Source organism: Diabrotica virgifera, chromosome 8, assembly GCF_917563875.1.
Source record: "Diabrotica virgifera virgifera chromosome 8, PGI_DIABVI_V3a".
NCBI lineage: Eukaryota > Metazoa > Arthropoda > Insecta > Coleoptera > Chrysomelidae > Diabrotica > Diabrotica virgifera.
This window is the reverse complement of record NC_065450.1, coordinates 216,126,057-216,140,687: the sequence shown is the minus strand read 5'-3', so window position 1 is coordinate 216,140,687 and position 14,631 is coordinate 216,126,057. Positions and strand designations below refer to the sequence as shown.

At 34.0% G+C, this 14,631-nt stretch overlaps 1 protein-coding gene across 3 annotated transcripts in view; it reads left to right on the top strand.

Annotated features, from left to right (window-relative positions):
* LOC114327560 (uncharacterized) overlaps window positions 1–14,631 on the top strand; it is a 122,605-nt gene that overhangs the window by 61,555 nt on the left and 46,419 nt on the right. For 2 of the 3 annotated variants that reach the window (XR_007700102.1, XM_050658081.1), the window contains exons 7-9: window positions 2,014–2,116; window positions 2,472–2,599; window positions 9,835–10,119. Coding sequence is in view for 2 of the 3 variants with exons in the window: in XM_050658081.1 (XP_050514038.1) it covers window positions 2,014–2,116; window positions 2,472–2,599; window positions 9,835–10,119 (516 nt within the window). In the remaining variant the exon portion in view is untranslated. The remainder of the gene's footprint in view (window positions 1–2,013; window positions 2,117–2,471; window positions 2,600–9,834; window positions 10,120–14,631) is intronic. The other variant, XM_050658082.1, reaches the window with a different exon arrangement.

Sequence of the window (14,631 nt, the reverse complement as noted above, 5' to 3'; positions counted from 1 at the left end):
AGTCACATATTAAAGAAGAAAACCACGTGGTTTGGAGAGGAAGTTAAAGAAGATGCGAAGAAAAGAAGAAAGCCTTTTTACAATACAGAACAAAACAAACACAACAGGCATACAACCATTACAAACGAATCAGAAACGAAACGAATACTTTAGTGGGACAAATAAAAAGGGAGCACTGGCAGAGTTTCTCAAAACAGATGGAACACGACTTCTACGGAACACAAAAAGAAGTATGGAGAATGATCAGAGGGCAAAGAAAGGAGATGAACGAATTAATAAAAGCGAAACACATTCAGAAGGAAACATGCAGACTACTTCCGATCTCTATTTGCTAAAGGCGACGATAATGAACCACCAACACATGAAGTTACGACAAACGAAGAAATAAACATCGAGGAGGGAGAGGTAAAGGAAGCATTAAGAAAATTAAAAAAATAGAAAATCTCCAGGAGAGGACAGAATATCGAACGAACTCCTAAAGTACGGAGGACAAGATCTAACTAAACAACTATTAAAACTAATACAAAAAATAATAGAACAAAACAGAATACCTACCACAAGAATGGAGATCAAGCATCCTAATACCTCTCTTCAAAAAAGGAGACAAATCAGACCCGGGGAATTACAGAGGGATTAACTCATTAAACACAACATTAAAATTAACAACAAAAGTGATAACAAACAAATTGAATGAAATTATAACATTAGCAGAAGAACAACAAGGTTTTAGGTCGGGAAGGTCATGCACTGACGCTATATTTATAATGAACCAAGTTCAAGAGAAATCGTTGGAATACAACAAACCGGCATATTTATGTTTCGTGGACCTTCAGAAAGCATTTGACAGGGTCACATTAAAGGACGTTATCCACTTGTTATACTCGAGAGAGGTACCTCTGGGAATAATTAAAACGATAGAAAACATCTGCCAGAACAACACAATAAACGTAAAAGTGAAAGATGAACTAACTGACACAATTGAAGCCGGCAATGGGATAAGATAAGGGGATTCCTTGAGTCCTTTATTGTTCAACCTGATCATGGACGAAGTAATAAAAAGAGTAAGAACTAAAAAAGGATACCAAATGGGAGAAAAACAACTTAAAATAATCTGCTATGCGGACGATGCAATACTAATCTCTCAAAGTGAAGATTATTTACAACGTATACTGCACCAATTCAACCTAATCGCCAGAAAATTTAACATGTTATTTTCCTCAAAAAAGACAAAATGCATGGTTATAACAGCAGACCAATAAGATGTAAATTGGAGCTGGAAGGTCAGATAATAGAACAAGTGATGGAGTTTAAATACCTAGGCATCACACTATCTAGCTACGGAAGGCTCGAAACAGAAGTGGAAGATCAAGCGAATAGAGCAAACAGAGCCGCAGGTTGCCTGAATGACACAATATGGAGAAATAAAAATATCGGAAAAGAAATGAAAGGCAGAATTTACAAAACAGTCATCAGACCAATAATGGCATACGCGGCAGAAACACGACCCGGCACAGAGAGGACAAAAAGATTGCTCGAAACAGCGGAGATCCTTCGAAAAATCGATGGTAAGACTCTATGGGGCAGAGCTAGCAGTACAGATATACGACGGAGATGCAAGGTGGATAACATTAATAACTGGGTAATAAACAGAAGAATAGAATGGAATGACCACATAAGCCGAATGACAACAAATAGGATAGTCAGGACAGCGAGAGACGGTTCCCCATTAGGAAGACGATCAGTGAGAAGACCACGAAAACGATGAAACGACAACTTACTAGAGGTATTGAAAAAACAGACAGTCATGTCTATACAAAAAGAAGAAGAAGAAGAAGAATACTTTTCAGTTCTCTTCCTTTTGCCTCTCATGTATCTTTGTCTTTCTTTGATTGCTTTCAGGGCGTATTTCCTATTTTTGATGCAGTATTCAGTATTCTATCATAAATTCTCAAAATACAAAAAACAAAAATACCATATTTTGTCTAAGATTAGATTTCTTATTTTTTTTTTTAGATAGGAACGTTAGCTGGAAACTTAATGATTAAACACAAGAATAACGAGTTCCCATCAGATATATTTCTGCTTTTAGAAACTGTTAACGCGACATTACAAATAAGTAAGTTAATGATTTATTACTAAATTAATGTACGGACAAATTTCTAATATAGCGGATTCGTCCATATGGGTATATATTTATTTCTCGATAAATATATTTCTTTATTAAATACGTCTTTGTACTATATTTTTCTTAATTAATTTATTTCATTCGCAAAAAAATTGATTTTTTTGTTAAATGTCTTTTAATTTTTTACCTCATAAATCTCTGAAATTTTATTACCTCGACCCTCTTCACACATCACACCCCCCATTATTTTTTTAATTTTTAAAAACAACCACTTTCGAAATCTGACTTCTTCTAGCATATAGGTAAGTAAAATAAATTTTAAATGACCATGTTCATTTAATTTTAGTTGATACAGAAGAAAATAAAAAACTTGTCAAACCAAGGGAGTTTTTAAAAATAAATATGGAGAACAAGATTATCAAGAGTATTCTTTTGCCGAACCAGTCAAAAAATTATTATTTTGAAAGTTTTAAGGTAAGTATGTTACTGAATACGATCAATTTAAATATGATTAAGAATCACCATAATATTTGATATTTAGGTTAGGTTAGATTCAGTAAGAGTGGGTGCTTAAGTACCCTTCATCTTGACCTAAGAGGTCTATTGTCATATCCAACCCTAGTAGTTGCAGAGAACCTGTTCTGTCATCTCATCATCAGCCTGACAGAATCTGCAATTTACATTTTCTCTCAGTCCAACTTTGTTCACGCACCTCTTGAGGTGACTTAGAAGACAGATCTACGATAATTCGCAGATCATTCCTATTCATATCTAGTAGATCTTTGGTTCTCTTCTTGAATGTCTGAGACCCATTTGTTCGTACCAGTGCAGTGGATATGTTGCATCCAGTCCGATATTGTTTTTTTGACTGTGCTTCTTGCTATACCAGTGAAAGGCTCTGGGCATTTGAATGTTTCTTTTGTCCCTCCACTGGCAAGTAGGTCCGTTTTCTCCTTCCCTTCAATACCACTATGCCCAGGCACCAGAGTAAACTTACTTTGTTCCATTTTCCGATCCCAATCAGATTTTGAAGACATTTCCAAACTAATTTGAAGTCAATCCTATTCAATTCCAATGTCTGTAATGACGCCTGGCAATGATATATAATTTTTATAGATCTGTCCCTGCAGCTCCTCTTTTTAGTTCCTACAGGCACATCTCTATAGTATACATTTCCGCTTAGAAGATAGTAAAGTGATTAGCTAAGATTTAACTAAAACAGCCTTGGTCTCTCTCCGTATACTCCAGCTCCAGCTCCTTCATCAGTCTTAGATTCGACAGTATATTAGCATTGATCTGCCATTATGAGATTCATTCTATTAGACTCTCATTATGTAAAAAAGTGAGACAACTGCATACTTGGGTCACATATTACGAGGAGAACGATACAGTTTTCAGCAACTGATACTCGAAGGAAAGATAAAGGGTAAGAGCTACGCAGATGGCTGCGTAATATTAGCCAATGGACAGGAATCCACAGCTATGAAATGCTTCGTAATTCTGCTAAAAACAGAATTATTTAATCCTGACTATCCTAACATCTAACATCTACTACTAGCATACCTACGCGGATGACTTTGACATTGTGGGAAACACAGTCACCAATGTGAAGGAGACTTTTAATAAATTAGAGGTAGAAACAAAGAAAACTGATTTAAGGGTAAATGAAGAGAAAACCAAATACATGTGACATAGGGCAAATTATGACAATAGACCCATATAACTTTGAAAGAGTGGAAAGTTTTAAATATCTCGGAGCGACAATCAGCGCAAATAACTATATCACGGAATATAATATATTAAAGGGAGAATTCAGACAGCAAACAGATGTATGTTTGCTGTATGTATTTAATTGTATCCACAATAATCGGCGGGCTGAAAAGTTCGTAGGCTGACACATAGATGGCGCTGCTAGTATTAATCCATATCATTTTTAGTCAGCCCTAACATTCAAAAGATGCGTTTATAAATTTGACAGCTGTCGAACTATTAGTTTAAAAGATTTTAAGTGAAGCAACTTATGTTAGTTTAAAAAAAATGGATAAAAAGGAATTTCGTACCTTAATAATTGATTGCTTTTTGGCGAAAAAAATACTGTTGAAGCCAATGCTTGGCTTGATAAACAATATTAAGAGTCTGCACCAGGAAAATCAATTGTTGAGAAATGGTTTGCTAAGTTTAAATGAGGCGAAATAAGCACCACGCACCGAGGACGATGCATGCAGTGGACGCCCCAAAAAGGCTGTTACCGATGAAAACATAAAAAAAGTCCACAAAATAATTTTGGATGACCATAAGGTGAAGTTGTTCGAGAAAGCTGAGACTGTAAAGATATGAAAGGAACGTGACGGAAATATTTGGCATGAAAATTTGGGCATGCGAAAGCTCTGTGTAAAATGGGTGCAGCGAGAGCTCACAATCGATCAAAAACAACAACGAATTGGTGTTTCTGAGAAGTATTTGAAGCTATTCAATCGTAATAAAACCGAATTTTTGCGTCGATATATTACAATGGATGAAACATGGCTCCATCATTCCCCACCGGAGTCCAGTCGACAGTCTGCCGAGTGGACTGCACGTGATGGCCCCATTTGAAGAAAAATAAAGTACTGTTTCATCAAGATAACGCACCGTGTAACAAATTACTGAAAATGATGGCAAAATTTCATGAATTGGGCTTCGAATTGCCTCCGCAGCCACCGTATTCACCAGATATGGCTCCCGGCGACTACAACCTGTTAGCTGACCTCAATAGAATGCTCGCTGGAAAAACATTTAGCACCAATAAAGAGCTAATCGCCGAAACTGAGGCTTATTTTGAGGCTAAAGATAAATTGTATTATAAAAATGGTATTGAAAAGTTGTATGACCGCCATAATCATTGTATCACCCTCGAAGGTAACTATATTTAATAATAAAATCAAATTTTATCAAAAAAAAAGTCTTTCCATGTTAGCCTACGAACTTTTCAGCCCGCCTGTTACTATCAAATCTAAGAGCCTAACACGAGAATATAAATAAAACAAAATGTATAAACATTTTCAATTTCTTTGCAACACGAAAATGCAGCAGCTGTATAAGACTCTGGTTAAATCGGAGAATGCAGGAAGAGTCTATACCGGTTTCGGAGGCTTTTTCCTCCTCATCAGTAGTCCCATAATCCTCTTCTCTCCGATTTCCCCAGGTATCATACTTTGGGCCCTTCAGAATTGCAAACAACGAAATGTCACGGATGTACTAGAGCCATCTACCGAAAAACAAAGTAAGTTATCAATCGAAGTAGCACAGAAAACGACAATAAATATCGTTCACATACCACCAGATTGACAACAGGTGGAATATTTTCTTTGGTTACAACCTCCCGAGATTTTCAAAAATTATAAATCATACAGGATGCCGAGGAAATTAAGATGAGAGAATTTTAAATAATTCACAACCCATCTGCTCAGCGTGGTAAAAGTTCCAACCAGAAAGATTCCTTAGTACTCAACAAAAGTGTAAATGAATTAAAATGTAAACATTTTCAATTTCTTGAGGATATGGGACTACTGATGAGGAGAAAAAAACCTCCGAAACCGGTATAGACTCTTCCTGCACTCTCCGATTTAACCAGAGTATTATGCAGCTGCTGCATTTTCGTGTTGCAAAGAAATTGAAAATGTTTTTACATTTTAATTCATTTACTCTTTTGTTGAGTACTAAGGAATCTTTCTTGCTGGAACTTTTACCACGCTGAGCAGATGGGTTGTGAATTATTTAAAATTCTCTCATCTTAATTTCATCGGCATCCTGTATAATTTATAATTTTTGAAAATCTCGGGAAGTTGTAACCAAAGAAAGTATTCCACCTGTTGTCAATCTGGTGGTATGGAGACGATATTTATTGTCGTTTTCTGTGCTACTTCGATTGATAACTTACTTTGTTTATAAATAAAACAGTGATTATACCGGTGCTCATGTATGGGTGTGAGACGTGGACTCTGACAAAAGCGATTGAAAGAAAACTTAGATGTTTTGAGAGAAAAATCCTCAGAAGAATCTTTGGACCTTATCACGACCCTAATAGCAACCAATACCGAATGAGAACAAATGCTGTGGTCAAGCAGATGTATAGGGCTAGCGACGTAGTCCAAGAAATTAAATCTTAACGTCTAAGATGGGCGGGCCATGTCCATAGACTCCCTAATAACCGCCTTGTGCCAAGTTGATCTGGGAGGAAGCTTCCATAGAAAGAAGGCCCTTAGGACGCGCACGAATGCGATGGAGAGACAATATATGGTCAGATTCAAGAACAATGGGGCTACCCACTGACCCAACTATCATGGACCATCGTTCGAGATGGAAACGAGTTGTGCAGTCAGCCAAGACCCCTTCTCGGATTGTAGTGCTACCAGAAAAAGAAGATCTAACATCTCATCTGACAAGACAATGTACGGTGGACGCCTACACAGAAATGCACGACACCTTAAGAAGAAGACTCCCATTCATCCCTTTTTGAAAAAAGCAGCTGACGTAAACAGTTTTCAACATTTGATTTAGGTTGCATCAATAGTTTAGATGCATCTGGTACCATTTCCAGAATATCCCACTCCCTGTAAATATTCTCTTTATTCTGTCACTGAATAAAAAGAAAATTTTTGACTGTTTGGTATCTTTCTTGTTGGATAGTAAAATATTATTGTAATTAGTTATATATATTTGTAAAATATGTAAAAAAAATAATAAAAAATGAAACAAAAATAAATTTAAAAAATGATTAAATTAAAAAATCTACTATTTAAAATACAAACATAAAAACATAACTAAAAAAAAACAAGAAAGAATGTATTTATTTTAAATAATTAACATTAATATTTTTATTTGTAAAATATACAGGGTGAGTCACCACTAACGGGACGAAATATTACAGCGAAACGGTAAAAGATTTGAAAAAAATTTAAATTGAATAGTTTGTAAGTTGATAAAAGCTACATTCTAAAATTATTTTGAAATATACAGGGTGTCCCAATAAATGGCGGCGTATCAAAGTTATATTTTTTCTTATGGAACACCCTTTATTTTATGGCATTTTTTAATTGTCCGTAAAAAATAAGGTATAGTTTCATAAGGCTTCCCTATACCTATGTACAGAGTGTTCTGAGTTATGTTGACTTTCCTTAAAATGTAAAGTTTTAAAAGAAGGCTTATTCTCAAGTTATTTAAGAAATTATAAAAACATTACTTTTACATCTAAATAGGTGGATATTGGTTGAATGTATTCCATGATTAATTATTACACATTTGTCTACAGGGTGTTCAAAATTTATAGTTTCATTAGTGGGGTATTCATTGTGTCATATGATGCGTATTTTAAATGGAACACCATGTATATTAATAAATAATTATACTTAACAAATTTATCTCTTTCGAATGGTATATGGATGTCCTATACCTAGGTCTCATAGTTTTTGCGTAATTTACAATTATTTAAATTCTTACTCTGTAAATCGATTTTAAAACAAAAGATGAAGTTAATTAATGTCATTGTATGACATTGTCATTTTATGACAATACGGTCTGGTAATTATCTTATAATTAATGCATTCCATGATTGATTATTACACATTTATTTACAGGGTGTTCAAAATTTACAGTTTCATTATTAGATTATTCAATGTAGCATAATATGATGGGTATTTTATTAGAACACCATGTATATTAATCAAAGATTGTACTAAACACAGGTTTCTGCGTTAGGAAGTGCATTTACAATATTTTTATTATAACCCCATTTAAAAAAAATTCATCTTGGTCAATCCTGGTGACCTAGGTGGCCAAATATATGGACCGAATCAATCTATCCATTTATTTCTAAATTTTATGTTGAGGTTGTTGTTAACATCACGTCAAAAATAAGCAGGAACTCCGTCCACTTGGAGCCACATGTTTGTTCGCACGCTAAGTGGAAGGTTTTAAGAAATTTAAAAAAGTTGCTCCATTCAGATTTTCGTCAAAAAAATATGGGTCGATAACGTACTGGCTCAGAATACTGCCCCAAACATTAACACTTCATCGGTGTTGGCGATAAACAGTAAAATGTTTGTTTACTGTATCATAATAAAATGAAAGCTATGTCTATTAACTAGACGATTATTATTAAAATTAGGTAGATTCGTCTGTACACAATACATTCTTAAAAAAAAATCAGGATCTTCTCCAAATTCTAAAGTCTATAAACGAAAAGTTAAACTTTCCTGTTCTGTCTAATGCTGGTGTAGTTGAGTTTTATACGGATGATAGTGGTTTTTCTTATGTATTATACATACACTTGTTAGACTGATCTCCAATTGACTCGACATTTTTCACGTAGGTACTAGTATTTGGGTTTTACGTAACAGAAAGCAGGACATCTAGTTCGTTGACGTCATCAAAAATAAATAGTTTATTTTTATTTAACTTTTCCTACCTATGCAAAATTACCAGCAGCACGGATTCTATCGAGAAATTTCTCAAAGACGTCCTTTTTTGGGTGTCCTCTATCAGGATACTTTTAAGCGTAAACTTTAGAAGCTAAGAGAAAATTTTAAAAATATTCCCCAATGAAAAGTAGCATGTCTACTCTTTCATAGATAGTGTGATTATTCATTTTTAGGAACAATTAAATTTGAATGTAATTGGCTCTTCCAAAGCCATTTTTAAGTAAAAAAAATTGAATATCATACACGGATGTTTATAGTTTTGATAATTACCAGACCGTACTGTCATAAACTGACAATGTCATACAATGACATTAATCTTTTGTTTTAAAATCGATTTACAGATTAAGAATTTAAATAATTGTAAATTACGCAAAAACTATGACACCTAGGTATAGGACATTCATATACCATTCGAAAGAGGTAAATTTGGTTAGTATAATTATTTATTAATATACATGGTGTTCCATTTAAAATAAGCATCATATGACACATTGAATACTCCAATAATGAAACTGTAAATTTTGAACACCCTGTAGACAAATGTATAATAATTAATTATGGACTACATTCAACCAATATCCAACTATTTAGATGTAAAAGTAATGTTTTTATAATTTCTTAAATAACTTGAGAATAAGCCTTCTTTTAAAACTTTACATTTTAAGAAAAGTCAAGATAACTCAGAACACTCTGTACATAGGTATAGGGAAGCCTTATTAAGCTATCCTTATTTTTTGCGGATAATTAAAAAATGCAATAAAATACAGGGTGTTCCATAAGAAAAAATATAACTTTGATACGCCGCCATTTATTGGGGCACCCTGTATATTTCAAAATAATTTTAAAATGTAGCTTTTATCAACTTACAAACTATTCATTATAAATTTTTTTCAAATCTTTTACCGTTTAGCTGTAATTTTCCGTCCCGTTAGTGGTGACTCACCCTGTATACACTATGTGTTCTTAGTAAACATTAAGTATAGTATATTTTTATATTTATAATATTTATTACCATAGTATGTACATTAACTGTAATGAGTAGGTAAAATAAGAAGTAAACTATTGTAATATTATTATAATAACCATGTTTCACTAATTGACAATATCTTTAATACATTTACTTTTGATTGAGACTGGCTAAACGACTATAGTCCAAGCAAAAAACAGTATGGTTGATTTTGAATCATCTCTCCCTCTTATAAAAGACTTTGAACTACATATATTGTAATATTTTTATTATTTTTTTTATAGATAATGAAACGTTCTCAAAATACTCATGCTAGCATTAATACAGCATTTTTACTGAAAATTTCTGATCAAAATCTGGTAGAAGACGCAAATATAGTAATTGGTACACTAGGCTCAAAAATCCATGCCTCGAATACTGAAAACCTTATTAGAGGCAAAAATATTTTTGACAATGACATCTTACAGCAAGTATTCAAAAGTCTGGACGGTGAACTAAATCCCGAAGATAATTTAATGCACCCTTCGCCAGAATATTCGAAAAAGTGTACTATTAGTTTATTTTATAAAGTAAGTTTATTTTACTTGTCCGCTTTCATAAATATTGTATTTTCTAATATCAAAATATTAAAAATGATCCTGGAAAGTCTTCTTTCCAGACGGCATTGGGAGGGGTATACCTAAATGTTTACCTCTATACCATACCCCTACCTGAACGAATTGAAATATAAGATGTCTCTCATTTTCATTTTATATTAGTTTACTCGTATCTGAGTATAGGGACCAATAATTCGTTGGCATTTTTACCTTGATGAATAGACAGGTAGTGAAGTGCAAATTTAAGACTCCCCAAGTCTTCTTTCATTCATCATTCGTTTGGTTTGCAAGTATTAGAAACCACGAATACAGGAATAACCCGAATCTGGTCCCAAGAGATTTATTTATTTCTCCGGAAATAAAACTTTACACTCAGCAGTTGAAGTATGTAATTGACGTTCGACTAGTGTTGTTTCTTGGAGGGGTCCGGACAAATAATCCCCGGACAAATAATCCCGGACAAAAAATCCCCACAAATTATCCCTGGACAAAAAACCCCCAGACAAAAATGGTCCCTGGACAAAAAATCCCCACAAAAAATCCCGGACAAATAATCCCCACAAAAAATCCCCAAGAAATATTTGCTGCCGAATAGTTCTCTAAAAATTTTTCCCGAAATTTTAACAAATTTCGAATTCCAATTCCATGCTGAAAACTTCAAATTTTACATGACAAAAGAGTGTGAGTTTTTTCAAAAATCGTGGAAAATATGGGGAATGAGATAAGGCCCCGTTTTCATGACAGGTGCTTAATGCGACTTTTGATAACGCGCGATTACAACTACATACATTTTAAGAAAATCTACGGTATCGTTTTGATTAAAATCTGTCTTCCTCCATCCCCCGATAGCACTATTTCTAGGTCTACCTGTTGTCAAGGATGCTCTAAGGAAGACAGATTTTTACCATTCCGACCGTAGATTGTCGATATAAATTAAAATAATTTATATCGCAGTATGGATAGAACGCCCTCTAACGGGGAATAATCGAAATGAATTTCGACTCAATTCAAGCTTTCTGCTTAACCCCGGTAAAACATACCAAAAGGCACCGCTAGGAAACATTCCACTTTGCGGTTCAGAGAGCCCATATGAAACGAGTCTTTGTACTCTATGCAGAGTATGGCATTAACAAAATAAGAAAATCTACGGTTTCGTTTTGATTAAAATCTGTCTTCCTCCATCCCCCGATAGCACTATTTCTAGGTCTACCTGTTGTCAAGGAGGCTCTAAGGAAGACAGATTTTTACCATTCCGACCGTAGATTGTCGATATAAATTAAAATAATTTATATCGCAGTATGGATAGAACGCCCTCTAACGGGGAATAAGCGAAATGAATTTCGACTCAGTTCAAGCTTTCTGCTTAACCCCGGTATAACATACCAAAAGGCACCGCTAGGAAAACATTCCACTTTGCGGTTCAGAGAGCCCATATGAAACGAGTCTTCGTACTCTATGCAGAGTATGGCATTAACAAAATAAGAAAATTTACGGTTTCGTTTTGATTAAAATCTGTCTTCCTCCATCCCCCGATAGCACTATTTCTAGGTCTACCTGTTGTCAAGGAGGCTCTAAGGAAGACAGATTTTTACCATTCCGACCGTAGATTGTCGATATAAATTAAAATAATTTATATCGCAGTATGGATAGAACGCCCTCTAACGGGGAATAAGCGAAATGAATTTCGACTCAGTTCAAGCTTTCTGCTTAACCCCGGTATAACATACCAAAAGGCACCGCTAGGAAAACATTCCACTTTGCGGTTCAGAGAGCCCATATGAAACGAGTCTTCGTACTCTATGCAGAGTATGGCATTAACAAAATAAGAAAATTTACGGTTTCGTTTTGATTAAAATCTGTCTTCCTCCATCCCCCGATAGCACTATTTCTAGGTCTACCTGTTGTCAAGGAGGCTCTAAGGAAGACAGATTTTTACCATTCCGACCGTAGATTGTCGATATAAATTAAAATAATTTATATCGCAGTATGGATAGAACGCCCTCTAACGGGGAATAAGCGAAATTAATTTCGACTCAATTCAAGCTTTCTGCTTAACCCCGGTATAACATACCAAAAGGCACCGCTAGGAAAACATTCCACTTTGCGGTTCAGAGAGCCCATATGAAACGAGTCTTTGTACTCTATGCAGAGTATGGCATTAACAGTGCTATCGGGGGATGGAGGAAGACAGATTTTAATCAAAACGAAACCGTAGATTTTCTTATTTTGTTAATGCCATACTCTGCATAGAGTACAAAGACTCGTTTCATATGGGCTCTCTGAACCGCAAAGTCTAATGTTTTCCTGGCGGTGCCTTTTGGTATGTTATACCTGGGTTAAGCAGAAAGCTTGAATTGAGTCGAAATTCATTTCGCTACATACGTTTTACTGAAGACCGTTCTCATGCTAACTGGCGTTTTAGGTCATTAAGACGCTCGTTGGAATGTGAACGGTCTCAAGTAAAATGTATGCATGTAGTTGTAATCGCGCATTAAGCACCTGTCATGAAAACGGGGCCTTATCTCATTCCCCATATTTTCCACACAGTTTTTGTTATGTATAATTTAAAGTTTTTAAATTTTTTGTCCGGGATTTTTGGTGGGGATATTTTGTCCAAAAAAATTTGTGGGGATTATTTGTCCGAGATTTTTTGTGTGGATTTTTTGTGGGGATTTTTTGTCCGGGGATTATTTGTCCATGGATTTTTTGTCCGGGGATTGTTTGTCCAGGGATAATTTGTACGGATTTTTTGTCAGGGATTATTTGTCCTAGCTTCTTTTTGGAAGCCCCTGTAAAGGGTAACATATTTTTTGATACCTTTCGTATTTCTTTCATCTTTTGTTATTCCGCCTGTTTGACTTTGTCTTTTTCTCATTTAATTAGCTGAGTAATTAGCTCAGCCAATCATGATTGATTAGTAATGATGAGATGACATTGATATCGGAAGAAGAGAGTATTATGGTAATTAGGGAATGAAAGGAATTGAATGGATTTACAAATTAATGTTAATGCAGTATGTGAAAGTAAACGAGTCGTCTTAAGGTGAGAGAAGATTCATTAGAGGGTTCATTACCTTTCATTGGCTTTCATAAACATATATATTTTCATATTGGAAAATACTAAATTTTTATAGACCAGGGCGTATCTGTGAAAAAACGTCTATTTTTGGATGTGAGAAGTGGCATTCGAATTTTTGCAGATAAAGTTAGGTTCAACTTCAACAATAATAATTGACTTATGCTTCTTCTCAAATATGCCCGGAACATTAATAAAAAAATTAAAATATTTAAAAATTTCGAAAAACATCGATTTTTTTCTACTTTTTTTATTATATCTTTAAAACGATTCGTTTTGAAACAAAGTCGCACGGAAATAAAATAAAGATAATTGAATTTTGTATGATAAACGACTGGTTAAAAATGTATTAAATTATTACCCTTTCTGCAAAATAGCAATAAATACAAAGTAAGGGGGCAAAATAAGCCTGTTTTTATTCAATGTTTTTCAACCACTTTGGTTGCACTTAAAACTTTCGTAATTCGCTTAGAAAATTCTTACAACATACTTAAATGGTTCACTAAATTTAATTAGAATCGACCTGATAGATTTTGCCGAATAATTTTGCAATCTAAATTTTTTAAAAAAAGGTCAATTTTTTAAAAACTTTCTGAAGAAAAAGTAGACTATTTAGAAGTTTGCTGATTGTTTTACATATAAAGAGGTTCTCTACCTATCTAATACACTTTACAGAATTAAAATCGGATTATTTAAGCGGCCTCAGAACTGTTTTAAAGTTATAAACAATTTTTTGGCTTATAAACAAATACAGTGAGAACGTTTGAGTTGGCATAAATTCATTTTCTCGAGAATAGGTGTCTCTGGAGATAAATCCCTAAACAGGTCGATTTTTATTTTTAAATTCAAATTTTTTGGTATATATATCATACTAGTGACGTCATCCATCTGGGCGTGATGACGTAATTGATGATTTTTTTTAAATGAGAATAGGTGCCGTGTGATAGCTCAATCGAAAGCCTATTCAATTTTGTATTCACTAATATAAACATTAACATAATTATTTATACACGGTTTGAATTAAAAAATTTTTTTGAATTAAATTAATTCCAATATTTAGATTACGTCATCACACCCAGATGGATGACATCACTAGTATGATATTTATGCCAAAAAATTATAATTTAAAAATAAAAATCGATTTATTTCGGGATTTATCTACAGAGTCTCCCATTCTCAAGAAAATGAATTTATTCCAACCCAAACGTCCTCACTGTATTTGTTTATAAGCTAAAACATTGTTTATAAGTTTAAAACAGTGCTGAGGTCGCTTAAATAAACCGATTTTAATTCTGTAAAGTGTATTAGATAGGTAGAGAACCTACTTATATGTAAAAAAACTAGCAAACTTCTAAATGGTCTACTTTTTGTTCAGAAAGTTTTTAAAAAATTTAAACTTTTTTAAAAAAA